At 44.3% G+C, this 23,038-nt stretch overlaps 1 protein-coding gene across 1 annotated transcript in view; it reads left to right on the top strand.

Annotated features, from left to right (window-relative positions):
- Positions 1–23,038, top strand: part of VPS35L (VPS35 endosomal protein sorting factor like) — a 145,166-nt gene that overhangs the window by 14,070 nt on the left and 108,058 nt on the right. Inside the window, 5 exon segments of the mRNA NM_001132616.1 lie at positions 3,313–3,435; positions 5,300–5,324; positions 9,261–9,337; positions 11,741–11,869; positions 21,950–22,034. Coding sequence (NP_001126088.1) covers positions 3,313–3,435; positions 5,300–5,324; positions 9,261–9,337; positions 11,741–11,869; positions 21,950–22,034 — 439 coding nt within the window.

A 23,038-nucleotide genomic window follows, 5' to 3' on the forward strand; every position in this document is an offset into this window, starting at 1 on the left:
ATAGCTAGGATTATAGGTACACACTACTGTGCCTGGTTAATTTTTTATTTTGTTGTAGAGGCGGGGTCTTGCTGTGTTGCCCAGGGTGGTCTCGTACTCCAAGCCTCAAGCAATCCTCCCACCTGAGCCTCCTAAAGCTTCTTCCCCTTTTTTAAGTTGCACAAGTAATGCACACGGTACATTCTGGTTGGAACAGTTCAGGTCATCCTGACATGAGAGGCTGGTGTAGCTCTGTGAAGTCTTTTTGTTTCTTTTTTGTTTGAAAGCATTTTAAAATTTATTTTTATTTTTTAATTTAATTTAATTTTTTTTGAGACAGCCTTGCTGTGTCACCCAAACCGGAGTGCAGTGGTGCGATCTCACTGCAGCCTCCGCCTCTGGGTTCAAACAGTTCTCCCACCTCAGCCTGCCGAATTGCTGGGACAGGCATGCACCACCACGCCCAGCTAATTTTTGTGTTTTTTGGTAGAGATGGGCTTTCATCATATTGACCAGGCTGGTCTTGAACTCTTGACCTCAAGTGATCCACCTGCCTCAACCTCCCAAAGCACTGGGATTACAGGCGTGAGCCACTGCACCTGGCTCTTAAAATTTATTTTTAATTTTAATTTTATTCTTCTTATAAATCTTTTTACATAATTATATAAGTAAATCACTCATTTTGATGTGAAAAAGTCAGACACTACAGATAAAGTCACGTAGAGCAATCCTCATTCCAATCTCCACCCTGGCAGTTGTGAGAATGATGGCTGTAATGTGTCTTCTTCCATAGCTTTTCCCCTGTATTTTCATAGATACTTCCGACAGCAGTTTCTGAGCATTCCCATACATACTCATATATAAATAATTACAGCATCAACTTACTGCATGGCAGGCATTTTTTTGGGGTGCATTTCATATCTGGTTCTCTTACTACCTTGTGAGAGGTGTTGGAATCCTCATTAAAGAGGCAGCTGTGGAGGGATAGAGATAACAAGTCACATCCAAGCTGGGATTGAAACCCGGCCAGTCTGACTTCAGAATACATGCTCTCAATCATCATCCTATGCTGTGTTTCATATATATATATATATTTTTTTTTTTTGAGATGAAGTCTCATACTGTCACCGGGGCTGGTGTGCAGTGGGGTGATCTCGGCTCACTGCAGCCTCTATCTCCCGGGTTCAAGCGATTCTCCTGCCTCAGCCTCCCAAGTGGCTGGGACTACAGGCACGTGCCACCACGCCCAGCTAATTTTTGTATTTTTAGTAGAGATGGGGTTTCACTATGTTGGCCAGGCTGGTCTCGAACTCCTGACCTCGTGATCCACCCACCTCGGCCTCCCAAAGTGCTGGGATTACAGGCATGAGCCACTGCACCTGGCCTCTGTTTCGTATATTATTTACCACTGTCACATAAATGGAACTGCTGTTTTGTGACTTGTTTTTTTGGAGATAGTCTTGCTCTGTTGCCTAGGCTGGACTGCAGTGGCATGATCATAGCTGGCTGCAGCCTTAAACTCCTGGGCTCAAACAATCCCCCTGCCTCAGCCTCTCGAGCAGCTGGGACTCCAGGTGTGCACCACTGCGCTCAGCTAATTTTGGATTTTTTGGTAGCGTCAGGGTCTCACTGTGTTGCCAAAGCTGGTCTCAAAGTCCTGGGGGCAAGCAATCCTCCTGCCTTGGCCTACCAGAGTGCTGGGATTACAGGCCTGAGCCACTGCACCCCACAACTTTTTTTTTTTAATTTAATTTTTTTAATTTCTTTTTTTTGAGACAGAGTCTCATTCTGTTGCCCAGGCTGGAGTGCAGTGGCACGATCTTGGCTCACCGTAACCTCTGTCTCCTGGGTTCAAGTGATTCTCCTGCCTCAGCCTCCCTAGTAGCTGGGATTACAGGCATGTGCCACCACACCTGGCTAATTTTTGTATTTTTTGTAGAGACAAGGTTTCGTCACGTTGGCCAGGCTAGTCTCGAACTCCTAACCTCAGGTGACCTGCCCACATTGGCCTCCCAAAGTGCTGGGATTACAGGTTTGAGCCATGCCGCCCAGCCAACTTTTTTTTTTTTTTTAACTTGACCATATGTTTTAGAGAACTATCCATGTTAGTACATTTAGAACAACCTTATTATTTTGACCAGCCTTATTGTATTCTAAAGACTGGATTTACCTACTTTAATTTGCCATTCCTCTACTGATGTATCCATCAGATAGAGGATATCCCAGATAGTTTCTGGGTTTTGCTGGTACAAACAGCAGTGCACCATGTGTCTCAAACATATACACATCTTGGTGCACGTCTGCAAGGATTTCTGCAGGATAGCTTCCTAGAAGTTCTTTGCTGGTTGGCCAGGCATGGTGGCTCACGCCTGTAATCCCAGAACTTTGGGAGGCTGAGGCGGGCGGATCACGAGATCAGGAGTTCGAGACCAGCCAGACCAACGTGGTGAAACCCCATCTCTACTAAAAATACAAAAATTAGCTGGGCGTGGTGGCACGCACCTGTAATCCCAGCTACTCGGGAGGCTGAGACAGGAGAATCGCTTGAACCCGGGAGGCGGAGATTGCAGTGAATAGAGATCACGCCTCTGCACTCCAGCCTGGGCAACAGAGCGAGACTCCATCTCTTTGCTGGCATAAGGCAATGTGTATTTAAGGTTTTGATGGCTATCACCAAATTGTCCTCCAAAAAGAGTTAACCAGTCTGTATTTGCACCAGTGATGTTGAAGAGGGGCCTGTTTCCCTGCATCCTTGCCAGCCTGACATCAGCCAGCATTTTAACTCTGACATTCTGATAGTTGAAAAAGTGGTCTTTTCCAACTATCCTTTCCTTAATTCATAATGAGTTTGAGCATTTTTTGGTACATTTATTGTCCACTTGTGATGAAATGGCCTGATTTTTTTTTTTTTTTTTGAGATGGAGTCTTGCTCTGTCACTCAGACTGGAGTGCAGTGGTACAATCTTGGCTCACTGCAACCTCTGCCTTCCAGGTTCAAGAGATTCTCCTGCCTCAGCCTCCTGAGTAGCTGGGACTACAGGCATGTACCTGGCTAATTTTTGTGTTTTTAGTAGAGATGGGGTTTTACCATGTTGGCCAGGCTGGTGTTAAACCCCTGCCCTCAAGTGATCCGTCCACCTTGGCCTCCCAAAGTGCTGGGATTACAGGCGTCAGCCACCATGCCTGGCGCTGTAATTTTTTTTATGATAGTAAAACTTGAGACAGATCTCTTTTATTCCACAGTAAAGGACTATCTGCCTTCTATTTATATATGTATATATTTAAAGATTAAAATGATATTGCTGCTGAAGAGATTATCTTGCCTTTCTTTAGGACAGCTCCAGGAAGAAACGTGATAGAGATGATAACTCCATTGTAGGATTGGATTTTGAGCCTTGGGCCAACAAACGGGGAGAAATCCTTGCCCGGTACACCACTACCGAAAAGCTGTCTATTGTGAGTACCAGGAGACCCTCTCCCAGGGTCTACTTTGGAGTTAGTAGTAATTTCTTTTTGTTATGTTGCTTCAAGTCCTGGGCTCTGTAAGTTTCACTTATTTATTTATTTTTCTACTTCTCTTAAAAGCTCAAATATAAGGCTTCACGTAGTATGTCAGTGTTGTTGGCAGAAAAATGTGCTGACAGGTTTCCCAAAAAAATATGTTAAGGATCAGGGATGTGGCACAGGCCAGAGAAAGAATTAGAACAGCAGAGTCTTGTCTTTGGGAGGAGGTTTGAATTATGAAGAGGGGAGGTCGGGCACGGTGGCTCATGCCTGTTATCCCAGCACTTTGGGAGGCCAGGGTGGGCAGATCACTTGAGGTGAGGAGTTCGAGACCAGCCTGGCCAACACAGTGAAACCCCATCTCTACTAAAAAAATTAGCCGGGCATGGTGGCGGGCACCTGTAATCCTAGCTACTCGGGAGATTGAGGCATGAGAATTGCTTGAACCTGGGAAGTGGAGGTTGCATTGAGCAGAGATCATGCCACTGCACTCCAGCCTTGGTGACAGAGTGAGACCCTGTCTCAAAAATAATTAATTAATTAATTAATTTTAAAAATGAATTAAGGGAGGAGAGCACAACACTGGAGGAGAAAGGTGTCACTCAGTAAGTCCCACATAGCTGGGTTTTCTCCTGGAGCTGGAAATGTACTGTTTCTCTGGATGGCCATTAGGTGAAGTAGTTGGCTTTGGCCTCAAGACACTTATGAAATTCGAGGCTTACCCTCCACTAGGCAAATTGCTATGGAAGGAAAGACTCAGGAGAGCTGAGACCAACCCAGTCAGGTTAATGCCTGTGTGAGTTAGGATTGGGTTCAGTTGCTTAGAACTAAAGCCCCTGCTAACATTGTAAACAAGAGTGACCCTGTATCCCTCCTTACACTGGAGAGAAGTCTTGAGGAGAGGAATCCAGGGCTGGTTTGGCAGCTCCGAGGGCGTCAGGGTTCCGCCGCGTTCTTTCTTATTCCTCGGCTGTGTTGAGTGTTGCCTCACATTCGTGTTGGTAGACAGAGGGAGGAAAGGGAAAGAAAGATGCGCCCCCTCCCATTTAGGAAGACTTCTTGGGGTCCCCCAACACTTTCAGTTACATTTATCTTGAAGGTGTGGTCATGGGCCACGCATAGATGCAGGGAGGCTGAGAAATGTAGCAGCGTGTCCATCTACACATGGGGCTGTGCCCCGGAGGAAACAGTGAACTCGGCAGGCCACGGGGAACGCTTGGCCACAACGCCTCTTCTCTTCATTTTTTCCTCCCAGGGTGTGTACTCATTGAACAGAATGACAGGCAGAATTGCTGGACTATTTAAATTGAGTCTTTTTTTTTTTTTCTTTCAACTGTACAGAGTCAACTTAGAGCAGCGATTCTCAACCAGGAGTAATTTTTACCCCTGGGTCGTCATTTGGCAATATCTAGAGACATTTTTGACTGTCACAGTTCTGGGGGTGGTACTGACATTTATTGGGTGGAGGCCAGAGATGTGGCTAAACATCCAACGGTGCACAGAACTAATCTCCCACAAAAAGTTATCTGGCCTCAAATGGCAGTAGTGTAGAGGGTGATAAACCCTGATTCAGAGTAGGTTAAAAATAGTTCTATTATGTGACTCTGCTGGCATATCAAAAATTTTAGTATTTGTCTGCTGACTTTGAGAACCCTGACTTGAGTAGAAATTTGAATCTCCGGTGGTTTTTAGTGACTGTATTTTCCTTCTTTGAATACATATTTCTTTCTCTTGGGTATGTAAATGGCTTTGTTGGAAAACAATGAACATACTGCCTTAGATTTTTAAAATATTAATGAATTTTATGTCTCTGCAGAATCTGTTTATGGGATCTGAAAAAGGTAAGATGAGTTTGTTGTTGTTTTGATGGGAAAATTCTGGCATTACTTTTAATATAATTTTACAAAGGAAAAAAGTTTATGTGATATGATTCTGATGTTTGATTCAGTTGGAGCTGCTATTTCTTAGATTGTGGATAGACGTAGAAATAAAATACCTATTTAGAGCATGAATTAAAAAAATACCAAATACCAGCACGTTGGGAGGCCAAGGTAGGTGGATCACCTGAGGTCAGGAGTTTGGTACCAGCCTGGCCAACATGGTGAAATCCCGTCTCTACTAAAAATACAAAAATTTGCTGGGCATGGTGGCACACGCCCGTAATCCCAGCTACTCAGGAGGCTGAAGCAGGAGAATCGCTTGAACCTGAGAGGCGGAGGTTTCAGTGAGCCAAGATTGCACCATTGCACTGCAGCCTGGGTGACAGGAATGAAATATCATCTTAAAAAAAAAAAAAAACGCCGGGCACGGTGGCTCTCCTGTGTAATCCCAGCACTTTGGGAGGCCAAGACAGGCAGATCGCCTGAGGTCAGGAGTTTGAGACCAGCCTGGCCAACATGGTGAAACCCCATTTCTACTAAAAATACAAAATTTTGCTGGGCATGGTGGTACATGCCTATAATCCCAGTTACACAGGAGGCTGAGGCAGGAGAATCGCTTGAACCTGGGAGGCGGAAGTTGCAGTGAGCCGAGATTGCACTCCAGCCTGGGCAACAAGAGTGAAATTCCGTATTAAAAAAAAAAAAAAAATACGGCCTGGTGTGGTGGCTCACACCTGTAATCCCAGCAGTTTCGGAGGCCAAGGTGGGCAGATCACTTGAGGTCAGGAGTTCGCGACCAGCCTGGCCAACATGGTGAAACTCCGTCTCTACTAAAAAAAAAAAGAAAAAAAAAAATTTAGCCAGGCGTGGTGACAGACGCCTGTAATCCCATCTACTCAGGAGGCTGAGGCAGGAGAATCGCTTGAACCTGGGAGGCGGAGGTTGCAGTGAGCCGAGATCGCGCCATTGCATTCCATTCTGGGTGACAGAGCGAGACTCTGTCTCAAACAAACAAACAAAACCAAAGAGGTTACTAGGAGTAAAACATAAGCTTACTGTTTAAGAATTACAGAGGAAGTAGTCTCCCCCTCATTGTGCCTCCTCACTGACCGGGGTTTAGAGAGGCTTTCCCTTGCCCTCAGTCTTTTCCCTTGTGCAATAAGATATGTTGGTGAGGGGGGTCGCATGCTTAGTCTTATAGACCACTGGTCCCTGAATGCAGTTCTCAGCCTCTTCTCCTAAGACACACAGTCAGAAGCTCTGGACCAGGGTGTCTCCAACTGCCGTGTAGCAGGATTTCCTGAGGAACTTTTGTATGAATATAGATGCCTGGCCCCCACTTGCTCAATTAATCTTGCAGGATGGGACCCCAGAATTCCTATTTTGATGCCCCAAGGTGATTCTGGAGCAACTGACGGATCATGTGCTGCTGGGGTGCAGATGAGCACAATCATAGTTCATTGCAGGTCTCTGATGTGGCAGCTGCCACTCTCCCCACGGCTCTGCTGGGTGAGACAGCACGTTAGAAATCAAGAGAGTGGGAACAGCTTTGTTATGCACAGAATTTTTTTTTTTTTTTTGAGATGGAATTTTGCTCTGTCACCCATGGTGCAGTGCAACCTCCGCCTCCTGGGTTCAAGCAATTCTCCCACCTCAGCCTTCTGAGTTACTGGGACTATAGGTGTGCACCACCAAGCCCAGCTAATTTTTGTATTTTTAATAGAGACAGGGTTTCACCATGTTGGCCAGGCTGGTCTCAAACTCTTGACCTCAAGTGGTCCACCCGCCTCGGCCTCCCAAAGTGCTGAGATTACAGGTGTGAGCCACCACGCCCAGCTTGTTATGGACAGAATTTTGATCCCAGACCATAAAAGGTAAATCATACCAGCATGTACCCACCAGTTTGTAAAGATCAAATAGAGTGATGATACCAAGTGTCTTAGTTTGTTTAGTGGTACTATAAAGGAATACCAGAGGCTGGCTAATTTATAAGGAAGAGAGGTTTACTTGGCTTATGGTTCCACAGGCTATATAAGAAGCATGGTGCAGCATCTGATGTTGGTGAGGGCCTCAGGCTGCTTCCACTTATGGTGAAAGCAAATGAGAGCAGGTATGTGCAGAGATTGCATGGCAAGAGAAGGGAGGAGAGAGAGGGAGAAGATGCCAGGCTTTTTTCAACAGCCACTTCTCATGGGAACTAAGAATAAGAACGCACTCATTACTGCAAGGATGGCACCAAGCCATTCATGATGGATCCTCCCCTACAACCCAGACACCTCCCACCAGGCCCCACCTCCAACACTGGGGATCACATTTCAACAGGAGACTTGGTATGAATATAGAGCAATAGGAGCTCTCATATGCTGCTGGTGGGAATGTAAAATGGCACAACCACCTTGTAGAACACTTTTGCATTTTTTATTTTATTTGAAGACAGGTGCTGTGGTCTGGTTGTTTGTGCCTAACCCCACTCCCCTGCCCCGATTCATATGTTGAAATCCTAACCCCAAGATGATGGTATTAGGAGATGGGCCCTTTTCAGAGGTGATTAGGTCATGAGGGTGGAACCCTCATGAATAGGATTAGTGCGCTATAAAAGAGGTCCAAGGACACTCCCCTCACCCCTTCCACCAAGTGAAAACACAGCAGGAGGGCATCATCTATGAACCAAACCGGAAAGCAGGCCCTCATCAGGCACTGGGACCTAATCTGCTGGGACCTTGATCTTGGACTTCCCAGCCTTTAGGACTGCGAGAAATACATTGCTCTTATTTATAAGCCACCCACTTTGTAGCATTTTGTTATAGCAGCTCAAAGGGATTAACACAATGAGCCAACCCTTTGATCCAGCATTCCACTGCTAGGGGTATCCCCAGATCAGGGGTTGGTAAACTGCATGCTGCAGGTCAAGTCTGGTCCACTGCCTGTTTTTTAAGTACAGTTTTATAGGAACAGAGCCCTATCAATTTGTTTACGTATTATCTATGCCAGCTCTTGTGCTACAACAGTAGAGTTGAGTAGTTGGAGCAGACACTTTGTGACTCTCAAAACCTAAAACATTTGTCAGGCTTACAAAAAGAGTTCTGCAGCTCGACCCTAAGTCCACATTTCTTTTTTTTTCTTTCTTTTTTCTTTTTTTTTTTTTTGAGATGGAGGTTACAGTGAGCCGAGATCGCGCCACCGCACTCCAGCCTGGATGACCGAGTAAGACCCCATCTCAAAAAAAAAAAAGTACTAGAGCAGAGGCCCCCTTAAGATGGGGGAAGGATTCTGAAATAGATGGCCGCAGAGGGCAGCAGTCAGCTAGATGCATCGCCCTGCCTTGTGGCTGGCCTGTGGCCTGGGGGCCTTTCCTTCATCCCTCCACCAGTCCCTGCTGATGGCGAAATTGTGCTGACAGATGCTGGAAGGAGGCACAGCTAGTCCTGTTTGCTCGAAGAGAGGGCTTTGAAGCCCTAGTGTTTCCACCCTGGGTAGACAGTGAGATGGTTGTTTTGTTAGCAGAAGAGCACAATTCTACGCTGTGAGTAAGAGCCTAAGAGAGCCTTTTGTTCATAGAAAACAATTAAATGACGGATTTTTGGCATCTTTATCTGGACTGCCTTTCTTTAGGAATAAACAGATGATACAGAGCAAAGTTTCTAGATCTCAAATGCAGCGGTTAACCTCTTTGAGGCTGGCCCACTGGGCTCCCAGGGGCAGCTTCTAAGTGGGAAATGTTTCGATGGAATTCTGGTTACATAAGGAAGTTGCTTTGAAAATCTGGGATAGTTTTCTGTAATGGAATCATTCCCTTGTGTCTTTATTCACGATGAAGTGTAGAGTGAAAGATGCCTCCACTGGGGGTATTGGTGCACGAGAAAAGCCACCTGTGTGACGTAAATTCATTCTGTTTAGGCAAAGCTGGGACTGCCACGTTGGCAATGTCAGAGAAGGTTCGGACCCGGCTGGAGGAGCTGGATGACTTTGAGGAGGTGAGCAAGTCATTTGTGGAGTGCAGGGAGAGGGAGAGCTTTTCCTTCCTTCTGCCAAGTGAGATCAACCTCGATGGCTGCTCTTTGATTAATTCCCGGGCTGTGCATTGTGCTTGGTCCTCTCGAGGCAATGACTCCATCCAGGGAAGGGTGCCAGGGTGCAGTTGGCCGAGCTCACGGAAGCCTGACTGGGGGCTGCTTGTCTAGAGGCCTCTTTTCTCATTGTGATGCCTGAGCAAGGCTGGGTCGCCTAGCGACAGTGTCTAATGGTAAAAACCAACTGCAAGGCTGGGCACGGTGGCTCACGCCTGTAATCCCAGCACTTTGGGAGGCCAAGGTGGGAGGATCACCTGAGGTCAGGAGTTCGAGACCAGCCTGGCCAACATGGTGAAACCCTGACTCTACTAAAAATACAAAAATTAGCCAGGCGTGATGGTGGGTGCCTGTAATCCCAGCTACTCGGGAGGCTGAGGCAGGAGAATTGCTTAAACCTGGGAGGCAGAGGTTAGTTACAGTGAGCTGAGGTTGCGCCACTGCACTCCAGCCTGGGCGAAAGAGCAAGACTTTGTCTAAAAAAAAAACACCCAACTGGAGTCACCTCCCTGAGAAGCAGCCTTATGGAGTACAAAGACCTTGCTTTGCAACAGACGCTGCTCCGGCTGGCTGGATATGGCCCACAGGAATCTTTTAATTGGCCTACATGTACTTTGAAGAAAAAGTGAGTCTTTTGCCAACACTTAAACATTGGTAAATGTAACCAACAAATACAGAATTTCTTGAAAAAAAAATCTTGGCCAGGTGCGGTGGCTCATGCCTGTAATCCCAGCACTTTAGGAGACCAAGGCAGGTGGATCTCCTGAGGTCAGGAGTTCAAGGCCAGCCTGGCCAACGTGGTGAAACCCTGTCTCTACTAAAAATACAAAAATTAGCTGGGCATGGTGGCGGGTACCTGTAATCCCAGCTACTCGGGAGGCTGAAGTAGGAGAATTGCTTGAACCCAAGAGATGGAGGTTGCAGGTCACTCTTGTCACCCAGGCTGGAGTGCAGTGGTGCGATTTCAGCTCACTGCAACCTCTGCCTCCTAGGTTAAAGCAATTCTCCTGCCTCAGCCTCCCGAGTAACTGGGATTATAGGCACGTGCCACTGTGCCCAGCTAATTTTTGTATTTTTAGGTGAGACAGAGTTTCACAGTGTTGGCCAGGCTGGTCTCAGACTCCTGACCTCAAGTGATCCACTCGCCTCGGCCTCCCAATGTGCTGGGATTACAGACGTGAGCCACCATGCCCAGCCTACTCTTATTTCTTTAATAAAGAGTTTTTCACTTTGGATTGTAGGAAATATACATATAAACATTTGGTTCCAGGTCTCATCACCCGTGTTCGCATGACCTTCATTCCTGTGAGTTGTGTGAAGAGCCTCTTAACAATAGCTCAGGGTTAAGGAGCATCTACTGTGCACTAGGGACCATGCCAAGTCTTTACTTACATGGTCATTTCATCCCCGTGACGATCCCTTGCTCAGCTGCCAAGGGTTTTTGCTATGGTTGTCTTTTTGTCCTGATTACTCTCTCCTTGGTCTAATTAACACCACCACACTCTGCAGTACCTGTACTCCCCTGAGAGTTTGTCTCAAGTATCACTCCTCTAGGAAGCCATTCCTGATCCCCCCATCGCAGTTTACAGTCCATTTCTTTGTTACCATATTTCTTCCAATCTGAGATGTACCATTTCTCTCACATTTGAATATCTCTGAAATTGGGGTATATGTTCCTCAGTTGGTTCCTGTCAGTGATCAGCATATTTTTCTTCCTTAGTAGCCCATGAAACAGTTGCACTTTTTTCAATGGGCACCTCAGATCCAGTATATGTGTCCCCATAGAATTGTGTTTTCTCCTGAGCATTTATCTCAGTTTGAGTTAATATCCATCTGTCTTCAGAATCTTAAGCTCCATTAGGGCTGAAATACCCTGTCATGTCTTATTGCTTGGGAATCTTGAGCAAAAATGTCTTTGTGTCTCAAGCATCTAGTCCTATGTCCTGCACACAGGAGGCCCACAGTTGGTTGAATGAGGTAAGTCTTGTTACCTCAATTCACAGATGAGGCTGTGAGAGGAAAGTAGCTCACCCACGGTCACAAAGCTACTGGGTGACCGAGCTGGGAGGTGGCTTAGGTCTGACTTGCTTCCAAGGCCAGCCTTTCAACCCACAGCACTCTGTCCATCTTTGTCAGAAAACTCAAAAGAACCTCTTTGATTGCAAATTACAAGGCAAAGCGGTCAATCGTGGCGGGGATATGAGGAAAATTTAGAGACCAAAACTCAGCCAATACCTAGTATTCTTTATAAGGGTGTAGTCGAGCAATGTTTTTCCTGCTATGCCTTCACCTTCTGCCTTCTCCCCACAGGGTTCCCAAAAGGAGCTGTTGAACTTGACTCAGCAGGATTACGTGAACCGCATAGAGGAGCTCAACCAATCGCTGAAGGATGCCTGGGCCTCAGACCAGAAAGTGAAGGCTCTAAAAATAGTCATCCAGGTTAGATCTAGTGATCCCCCCGCCCCCACCCAGAATTTCCTATGTAAAATTCCACTGTGAGACTTAGAGTTTTCAGGGGCCTACCTGCAGGGTCTTACTCTTGTTTTTTCACCCCTTTCCTTTTCATATACTTCCTGTGAAAAGCTGTGATTATGAATCTGTGTTTTTATGAGATGGCTAATCCCAGGATTACCATATGCAGCTGCACAGGTTGTGCACTGCACAACTCCAGGGAGCACTCTTCACCCTAGGTTACAGAACTGATGATACCCCATGTGTTGTGCAGTACATTAACCATGGTGCAACCCCTGACACATTTATGATTTGTACACACTAAAGATTGAGCAACTTTCTATCGGGATTCCTTGACCACATTGGCTTGGTATCTTTGGGATTAATGACGTGTGTCCCTAATAAATGAATATTTCAGACATATTATGCATGCTTATGTGACAAGGAGAAGTTTACAGCATTGGGAGAGGTACATACGTTGAATCTTCTTTGTTGATGAATTGGTTAAGCCAGTGACAATTCTTGAACCACAAGAACGAGTACTATGTGGAAAACAGCTTATATTTCTTGGTCCTAAAGATCCTGCTGTCTCAGCAAAATGTGCTCAGAAGCACATTTGGAAAGGAATAATTCATTAAATTATCATTTTCAGAGCAGAGTCAACGAAGGATTTCTGAACTGCCATTTTAGTTCAAAAGGACAGATCCCATTCTCATTCCATGTTATGATAATGTGACATTTGTTTTCTCATCTGTTCTTTTGAAAGACAGGAGAGTCCGGGAGTCTTCACACTGGACACTTGAAGTCTTTTAAGATGACTCCTTGTATAGTAGGGGTGATTTCTTTGGTGTTTCATGTTGAGAGGCAAACCCACGCCTGTTTCTCTTCAATCGCTGTTGTTAGTTTACAGAGTAAATAGTCCCGAAGGCCAGGCCTCTCATCCTGGAAGCCCGTGGAGAGGGTTGCTAGCTGAGTGTCTTGAGTGGGAAACTATCTGAACTAACAAGTGCTTCTTCACAATATTTGCATTGGCAGCATCTCTCCACAGATTATTGTAGTTTAGAACCGTGTCTTCCAAGAGGTTTACATCTGGGGGAGATTTGATTCATGTCTTCACAAACAAAATAATCATAAGTGTGTTTCATCAACTCCACATCTGGCTAATAGTAACGATTCAACAATACATTAAGGACTGCCTTCTTTATCCAAAAGACATAGTCAAGGCCGGGCACAGTGGCTCACATCTGTAATCCCAGCATGTTGGGAGGCTGAGGCGGGTAGATCACTTGAGCCCAAGAGTTTGAGACAGCCTGGCCAACATGGTGAAACCCGTCTCTACTAAAAATACAAAAATTAGCCAGGCTAATTTGCTATATGGTGAAGTTTTTTTGTGTGTGTTGGGGGGGGGGTGGTACCCGGTGGCTGCTTTATTAAGGCATATTTTACATATCATAAAGTCCACCCATTATAAGTGTGTAATTCATTGATTTTTTTTTACTGAATTTATAGAGTTGTACAAGTAACACGCAATCTAGTTTTAAAACATTTTTATACCTCCCCAGATTCCCCCAAGCCTGTTTGTAATCAAACCCCACTGCCATACCCAACCCCAGAAAACCACAAGTCTGTTTTCTGCCTCTATAAATCTGCCTTTCCTGGATATTTCATATACATGGGATTATTCAATAGATAATCTTTTGGATCTGGCTTCTCTCACATAGTATAATGTGCCTTTTTAATTGATACATAATAATTCTACATATTTATGGGGTACAGAGTGATATATTTTGATACATGTATCCCATGTGTAATGATCAAATCCAAGTAATTCGCATATTCATCACCTCACACATCTCTGATTTCTTTGTGTTGGGAACATTCAAAATCTTCTCCTCTAGCTATTTGAAAATACACAATAAGCGGGGCCTGGTGGCACACCCCTGTAATCCCAGTTACTTGGGAGGCTGAGGCACGAGAATTGCTTGAACATGGGAGGTAGAGGTTGCAGTGAGCTGAGATCGCACTACAGCACTCCAGCCTGGGTGACAGAGTGAGATTGTCTCAAAAAAAAAAAAAAAAAGAACCAGAAAGAAAAGAAAATACACAATAAATTTTGAACTATAGTCACCCTAGGTGCTATTGAACACTAGAACTTATTCCTCATGTGTAGCTGTAATTTTGTACCTGTTAACCAACCTCTTTGTTCTCCCCTTGCCCCACCCTTCCCAGCCTCTAGTTGTCGCTGTTCTACTCTCCACTTCTATGAGCTCAACTTTCATAGCTCCCACATATGAGTGAGGACATGCAGTATTTATCTTTCTGTGCCTATTTCACTTAACGTGATGGCTTCCAGGCTCATTCGTGTTGCTGTGAATTACAGTTTCTTTTTTTTATGGCCAAATAATATTCCTGTGTGTGTACCCTGTTTTCTTTATCCATTCATCCATTTGTGTACATTTAGATTGATTTCATATCTTAGCTATTGTGAATAGTGCTGCAATAAACATGGTACTGCTGGTATTTCTTTGATATACTGATTTTCTTCTCTTTAAATGATAACCTAGTTGTGGGATTGCTACATCATATGGTAGTTCTATTTTTAGTTTTTTGAGAAATTTCCATACTGTTTTCTAGAATTGTTACACTAGTTTACGTTTCCACCTACAGTGTATAAGAGTTCCCTTTTCGGCTGGGTGTGGTGGCTCACGCCTGTAATCCCAGCACTTTGGGAGGCTGAGGCAGGTGGATCACCTGAGGTCAGGAGTTCAAGACCAGCCTGGCCAACATGGTGAAACCCCATCTCTACTGAAAATACAAAAATTAGCTGGACATGGTGGCAGTTGTCTGTAATCCCAGCTACTTGGGAAGCTGAGGCAGGAGAATCGCTTGAACCCAGGAGGCAGAGGTTGCAGTGAGCCAGGATTGCACCATTGCACTCCAACATGGGCGACAAGAGCAAAACTCTGTCTCAAAAAAAAAAAAAAAAAAAAAGAGTTTCCTTTTCTCTGTATTATCAGCATTTTTTTTCTTTCTTTTTGTTTTTTTTTTAATTAAGAGATGAGGTTGCCCAGGCTAGAGTGCAGTGACTAGTCACAGGCATGATCATTCTGCATTACAGCCTAGAAATCCCAGACTCAAGTGATCCTCCCACCTCAGCCTCCCAAGTAGCTGGGACTATAGGCACATACCACCATGCCCAGCCTATTTTTGTCTTTTTGATAGTAGCCATTTTCATGTGGTTTTCATTTGATGATTCCCCTGATGATGAGTGATGCTGAGCATATTTTCACATACTTGTTGGCTAATTTGTGTATCATCTTTTGAGAAATGTCTCTTCAGCTCTTTTGTCCATTTTTTAATTGGATTATTTTCTTTAGCATAATATGTTTGAGGTTCATCCACGTCATAGTACATGTGGGTACTTTGTTCCTTTTTACTGCTGAATTGTATTCTAATGTGTGGTTATCTTAACAAGTTGATGGGCATTTGGGTTATTCCCACTCTCTGGCTGTTATGAATAATGCTGCTCTGCACATTTGCATACAATTATTTGCGTGGACTTACGTTTTTATTACTCTTAGGTAAAATTTTAGGAATGGAATTGCTGGGTCATATGGTAAGTTAGGATTAACTTGTTGAGAAACTGCCAAACTATTTTCCAAATGGCTGCACCACTTACATGAGGGTTCTAATTCCTCCACATCTTCTCTGACACTCGGCGTTGTCCATCTTTTTTTTTTCTGTTTTCTTTTTTTTTTGAGACAGGGTCTCTCTCACCCAGGCTGGAGTGCAGTGGTGTGATTATAGCCTACTCCAGCCTCAAACTCTGGCCTCAAGCAATCCTTCCGCCTCAGCCTCCCAAGTAGCTGGGACTACAATTAGCCACAACCATGCCCAGTTTATTTTTTAAAACATTTTTGTAGAGACAGGGCCATGGTGTGTTGCTCAGTCTGGTCTTGAATTCCTGGCTTCAAGTGATCTTCCCATCTCAGCCTCCCAACGTGCTGGGATTACGGGTCTGAGCCATCACACCTGGCCTATCACTTTTGTTATAACCCTCCTACCATCCTAGTGGGTTTGAAGTGGTACCTCATTGTGGTTTTAATTTGTATATCCCTAACAGTGATGTTGAGCATCTTTGTACATGCTTATTGGACATTTGTATATCTATAGTGAAATGTCTATTCAAGGCCTGCCCATTTAAAAATTGTGTTATTTGGTTGAGTTGTAACAATTTTTTTTTCTTTGGGAGACAGGGTCTTGCTCTGTGACTCCAGATGGAGTGCAGTGGTGCCATCACAGCTCACTATAGCTTTGACCTCCTGGGTTCAAGTGATCCTCCCGTCTCAGCCTCCCCAGTAGCTACGACTATAGACATGTGCTGCCACACCTGGCTAATTTTTAAATTTTTTGTAGAAACGGAGGGTTTTACTTTGTTGTGCAGGCTGGTCTCAAACTCCTGTGCTCAAGCGATCCTTTCACCTTGGCCTTCCAAAGTGCTAGAATTAGAGGCATGAGCCAAGGCACCTGGCCAGTTGTAACAATTCTTTATATATTTCTGACACTATTTCTTTGTCAAGAATAGGATCTCCTAGTCTGTGGCTTGTCTTTTTGTTTTCATAATTGTGTCTTTGAAGTGCGGAAGTATGTATGTATGTATGTATGTATTTTTTTGAGACAGAGTTTCGCTCTCGTTGCCCAGGCTGGAGTGCAGTGGCGTGATCTCAGCTCACTGCAACCTCCGCTTCCTGAGTTCAAGCGATTCTTGTGCCTCAGCCTCCTGAGTAGCTGGGATTACAGGCGCCCGCTACCATGCCCAGCTAGTTTTTGTATTTTTAGTAGAGATGGGGTTTTGCCATGTTAGCCAGGCTGGTCTCGAACTCCTGACCTCAAGTGATCCACCTGCCTTGGCCTCCCAAAGTGCTGGGATTACAGGCGTGAGCCACTGTGCCCAGTCAGAAGTTTTTACTTTCAGCTCCATTCTCAATTTTCTCATTTTAGCTTATGCTTTTGTAGTTGTATCTAAGAACTCTTTGCCTAGCTCAAGGTCATGAAGATTTTTTTGTTTTCTTCTAGAAGTTTTATAATTTTAGCACTTACATTTAGGTCAATGGTTCATTTTGAATTACTTTTTATGTATGCTATAAGGTAAGGATCTAAATAATTTTTTTTTGCATGTGGAGCTACAGTTGTCTCAGCAACATTTGTTGAAAAGACTATTGTATTAGTCCATTCTTGCATTGCTATAAAGAACTACCTAAGACTGGGTAATTTATGAAGAAAAGAGGTTTAATTGACTCACAGTTCTGCAGGCTGTATAGGAAGCATGGCTGCGGAGGCCTCAGGAAACTTAAAATCATGGCGGAAGGCAAAGGGGAAGCAGGTACCTCTTTCCATAGCAGAGCAGGAGAGAGAGAGAGAGAGAGAGAACGAACAGGGAGGTGACACAGGTTTTCCAACAACCAGATCTCATGAGAAATGTCTCACAGGAACAGCAAGGGGGAAGTCTGCCCTCATGGTTCAGTTGCCTCCCACCAGGCCTTTCCTCCAACACTGGGGATTACAATTCGACATGAGATTTGGGTGGGAACACAGAGCCAAACCATATTAACTATGTTTTTCTCTACTGAGATCTTGGCAGTTTTGTTAAAAATCAGTTGACCAAGGCCGGGCGTGGTGGCTCATGCCTGTAATCCCAGCACTTTGGGAGGCCGAGGTGGGTGGATCACCTGAGGTCGGGAGTTCAAGACCAGCCTGACCAACATGGAGAAACCCTGTCTCTATTAAAAATACAGAATTAGCTGTGTGTGGTGGTGCATGCCTGAAATCCCAGCTACTTGAGAGGTTGAGGCAGGAGAATCACTTGAACCCAGGAGGCGGAGGTTGCGGTGAGCCAAGATCGTGCCATTACACTCCAGCCTGGGCAACAAGAGTGAAACTCTGTCTCAAAAAAAAAAAAAAAATTAATTGACCACTGGTGGCAAATTCAGACTACTTAAAAAACAAAAAAGCAAAAATCAATCGACCATAAATCTAAGAGTTTATTTCTGGACTCTCACTGTCATTCTGTTGATCCATAAGTCAATCCTTATGCCAGTTCCACATTGTCTTTTTTTCTTTTTTTGAGACAGAGTCTTGCTCTGTCACCAAGGCTGGAGTGCAGTGGTGTGATCTCTGCTCACTGCAACCTCTGCCTCCCAGGTTCAAGCGATTTTCATGCCTCAGCCTCCCCAGTAGCTGGGATTATAGGTGTGCGCCACCACACCTAGCTAATTTTTGTATTTTTAGTAGAGGTGGGGTTTCACCATATTGGCCAGGGTGGTCTCGAACTCCTGACCTCAAGTGATCCACCCACGTCGGCCTCCCAAAGTGCTGGGATTAAAGGCATGAGCCACTGTGCCTGGCCAGTTCCACATTGTTTTGATTACTATGGCATTATAGCAAGTTTGAAACTGGGTAATATAAGTCTTTATTTATTTATTTATTTATTTATTTATTTATTTATTTATTCTTTGAGACAGAGTCTTGCTCTGTTATCCAGGCTGGAGTGCAGTGGCATCATCTTGGCTCGGCTCACTGAAACCTTCACCTCCCAGATTCAAGCGATTCTCCCGCCTCAGCCTCCCGAGTAGCTTGGATTACAGGCATCTGCCACCATGCCCGGCTGATTTTTGTGTTTTTAGTAGAGACAGGGTTTCACCATGTTGGCCAGGCTGGTCTCAATTCAAACTCCTGACCTCAGGTGATCCACCCACCTTGCCCCCACAAAGTGCTGGGATTAAGGCATGAGCCACCGTGCCTGGCCTGGGTTGTATAAGTCTTTTAACTTTTTTCTTCTTCTTCTTTTTTTAAATTATTTTCACTGTTCTGGGCCCTTTGCATTTCTGTATGAATTTTAGGATCAGCTTGTCAATTTTTACAAAATAAAAAAAATCTTCTGGGATTCTGACAGGGATTACATTGAGTATGAAATCATCTTCTGATGCATAAATTTTGCCATCTGTTGATGAGCATCTGGCTCTTTTCTTTTTTCACTACATGGACGATGTCGCTGTGAGCACGCTTGGTCACGTCTGCTGGTGCCCATGTAAAGCTTTTCTCTAGATAAGAGCCTATACCTAAGAGTAGAACTGCTCTGTGCCTCTTCAGCTTTTCCAGATAATGCTAAGTTATTTTCCGTAGTAGCTGTGCCAACATACGCTTGTAGTAGTATGTGGGCGTGTGAGAGTCTGTGCTATTCAACATTCTACCACCATTTGGTATGAGCAGATTTTCTATTTTAATTTTTCCAGTCGTATTTTCTTGTGGTTTTACTTTGCAGTTCCTCGTTTACTAATAAAAATGAGCATCTTTTCACATATTTATAGGCCATTGGGGTTTCCTTTTTTGTAAAATGCGCTTTGCTGATTTCTTTTGCCCATTTTTCCATTTTGTTATCTGTGTTTTTCGTACTGGGTTTTGGAATTTTTAAGATGTATTCTGGATAGTAATGGTCTACTTCTTTCCTTCCTACTCAGGTCATGTTTGAATGTATGCATTTGTTCTGGCTATTCAAATTTTTTTAACCTTTTTTTTGAGACAGATTCTTGCTCTGTCTTCCAGACTGGAGTGCAGTGGGGCGGTCTCGGCTCGCTGCAACCTCTGCTTCCCTCGCTCAAGTGATTCTCCCACCTCAGCCTCCTGAGTAGTTAGGGCTACAGGCACACACCACCATGCCTGGATAATTTTTGCATTTTTTGTAGAAACTGGGGTCTCACTACATTGCCCAGGCGATCTTCCTGCCTCAGCCTCCCAAAGTGCTGGGATTACAGGCGTGAACCACCATGCCCAGCTGGGATTTGTATTGTTAACACATACCTGGGTTACCTGATTCTTATCAGACAAGTTTAGGAAGTGGCACCAAAGCTTTAAAAACTGTGGCATCTTCAAAACAGTAATTTAAAAAGTAACTTCAATTTATAAGATCATTATAGCTTTAACTCTGGATTAAAAACAAAATCTTGTTCCTGTTGTCCTTTATAAAATATATGTTCTATGAAACCAGCTTGGGAGAAAATCAATGCACAGATGTTTGGGAAGCCCCAGCTGTGTTTAATTTGAAATCCTCTGTTTAAATTCTCTCTCTCTCACCTCACCAGTGGGCAGTAACTCATCTCTGAGAGACTGTGCAAGGCCAGCTCTGGGTAGAACTCAGAGATGTCACATCCCTAGGAACCGAGAACTGTGTATTGTAAACAGTCTCCAAGATTTGGAGTTGTTAGCTTTTTCCAGCCTTGAAATCTCATGGGGCAGTTGTTTAAGTTGGAACTCTCACAAAGGGCATATGAAAATCGCAGAGCGAGGTGTCAGGAAATGGAATTCCACATACATCCAATTGCCACGTTTGGTGTCAGCACTATTGTTTTTACAGCTTACATTCCCCGCCCCCAAATAACATCTGGGCTGTAAGAGGATGTTTCGCAAATCAGACACGTTGTTTACTTTTAGGCCTGTAATGCTATGGAGAAACTTGGTGACTCTAACAATTTAGATGTTGGGTAACAACACCAAACTGAAAACACATGTCAACCTATCTCTTGACATGGTGAACGTTCTCACCATTCTCTGCATATTGGAATTGCATATTAAATAATCCTTTCTAAATGTCTGAACATCTTTTTTTCAATTTTTAAATGACATTTTTCTTTCTGAGGGTCAACCATTGGGATGATGAAGTGTAGCAGTTATTTAATTCCTTATGCTGACTTTTGAATTTGTAAGGACTTCAGGGCATGGCATTAAATTTAGTTCTTCAAAGTAGAAAGAGCTTTTCTGTTTCTGATGATGAAAGATAATCTAAGGTGTTTGGGGCCACATTGTGTGACTGCGGTCTTCCATTAAGAGTCCTGAACACTAAATAGCAGACGAGTACTCAAAAAAAGAGTTCTGAACATGTTGGCCGGGTGCAGTGGCTCATACCTGTATTTCCAGCACTTTGGGAGGCTGAGGTGAGAGGATTGCTTGAGGTCAGGAGTTCAAGACCAGCCTGAGCAACATAGTGAGAACCTGCCTCTATATAAAATTAAAGAAGAAAAATTAGCCAGCCATGGTGGTACATACCTGTAGTCCCAGCTACTCGGGAGGCTGAGGCGGGAGGATTGCTTGAGCCCAGGAGTTCATTGCTGCAGTGAGCTATGATTGCACCAATGCACTCCAGCCTGAGGGGCAGAGCAAGACCTTATGTCTAATAAAATAATAATAAAATTTAAAAAAATTAAATAAAGAGTCCTGAACATGGCTGTGACCCTTTGGCATGAATGAGAATGTAGAATTCAGCAATTCCCTGCAAAGCTGAAATGTTTTCAGCATTGAAGGTCTTATTTCCAGAGTAACATGTATTCATTGAAGCTTATGTTCCTTTTAGGGGGAAATTTGGGACTGAGTATAAATAATCAGTGTGAGTTTATGAAGCCTTGGGGATTTACTTATGGGGTCATTTCTTAGAAAAGAATGTTTAAGGATGCTGATCACCCTGAAATCAACAGAAGAAGCCAGTCTGCAAAGCAGTTGAACAAAGATGGGGCCACAGATGAGGACTGTGATGAAAGAGATGTCATTCACTTCTCTCAGTGATTTTGAGTGCTTCCTGGTTCAGTATACAAGCAGGATCCTTTTGGATAAGGCTTTCTTGAAGAAGGTGATAGTGTATTTCCTTAAGAGACTGTGTTATGGGCTGGGTGCGGTGGCTCACACCTGTAATCCCAGCACTTTGGGAGGCTGAGGTGGGAGGATCACTTGAGGTTGGGAGTTTAAGGCCAACCTGGGCAACACAGCGAGACCCCATCTCTACAAAAAAAAAAAAAAGGAAGGGGAAAAAAAAAAGAGGTTCTGTTGTGAGCAGAGTCCAGCGCTCTCTGTCAAAAGCACAGTGGTTTAGCTTGTCATTGTATGCTCAGCGCCTCGCACAGGCCTTGGCACATAGTAAGTATCTCAACTTGTTTATAGAAACCATTAATTTTTCAGATCTGGAGTGTCCTACCCACAGCAGACATGCCAGAGTGAATTTTCTCTTTTTTTCTCTTTTTTTAGTGTTCAAAGCTTCTTTCAGACACCAGTGTTATTCAGTTCTACCCAAGCAAATTTGTCCTCATCACCGACATACTTGATACATTTGGTAAGTACCTGTCATAGGCATCTCAGATCTAGGAAATGTGTTCGTTTTGTCAAGAATTGGGTGGTAGAGTTACTGTAAATTAGGTTCTGCTGTGGTTTAAGTTATTAAGTAAGTCATGAGAGAGATCAAACCATCCCCCCCATGCCCATTAATAAGGGTGCTATTTTTGAAACATTCTAAAATTTCTAAAATTTTATTTTTTCTTCTTTTTTTTTTTTTTTTTTTTTTGAGTCAGGGTCTTGCTCTGTCATCCAGACTGGAGGGCAGTGGCTCAGTCATAGCTCACTGCAACCTCAAACTCCTGGGCTCAAGCCATCTTCCTGCCTCAGCCTCTTGAGTAGCTGGGGCTACAGGCTCATGCCACCGTGCCCAGCTAAGTTTTTTTTTTTTTTTTTTGGTAGAGGCAGAGTCTCGCAGTGTTGCCCAGGCTGGTCTCAAACTCCTAGCTTCAAGTGATCCTCCTGCCTTGGCCTCCCAAAGTGCTGGAATTATAGGCATGAGCCACCATGCCTGGCCTGTGTTTCCTAATCTTGTGATAGACTAGTAAAGTGAATAAGTGAAGCAGGGCAGGCTGGGGGCACTAAGCAGCATGGGTCCCTTGCCGTCTCACAGGCACCTGAAACTGAATTTGGCATCTGTTCCCAGCCCTTTCCCTTTTCCCACTGAGTTTCTGTCTCCAGGAATGGCACCACCATGTACCCAGTTGCCTGAGCTGGGAATCTGAGCATCTTCCCCCACGTGCCCACGTCCAGTCACCAGATTCTTCGGTTCAGCCTCCTAAAGCTCTCCCCAGCATGTCTATTTTTTTCTTTCTTCACTGTTAAAAATTTTTTTTTTTTTTTTTGGAGATAAAGTCTCTGTCACTCAGGCTAAAGTACAGTGGCGTGATGTCGGCTCACTGCAACTTCTGCCTCTGGGGTTCAAGTGATTCTCCTGCCTCAGCCTCACCAGTAGCTGGGATTACAGGCACGCACCACCACGCCTAGCTAGTTTCTGTATTTTTA

The sequence above is a fragment of the Pongo abelii genome, chromosome 18 (genome assembly GCF_028885655.2).
Source record: "Pongo abelii isolate AG06213 chromosome 18, NHGRI_mPonAbe1-v2.0_pri, whole genome shotgun sequence".
Classification (NCBI taxonomy): domain Eukaryota; kingdom Metazoa; phylum Chordata; class Mammalia; order Primates; family Hominidae; genus Pongo; species Pongo abelii.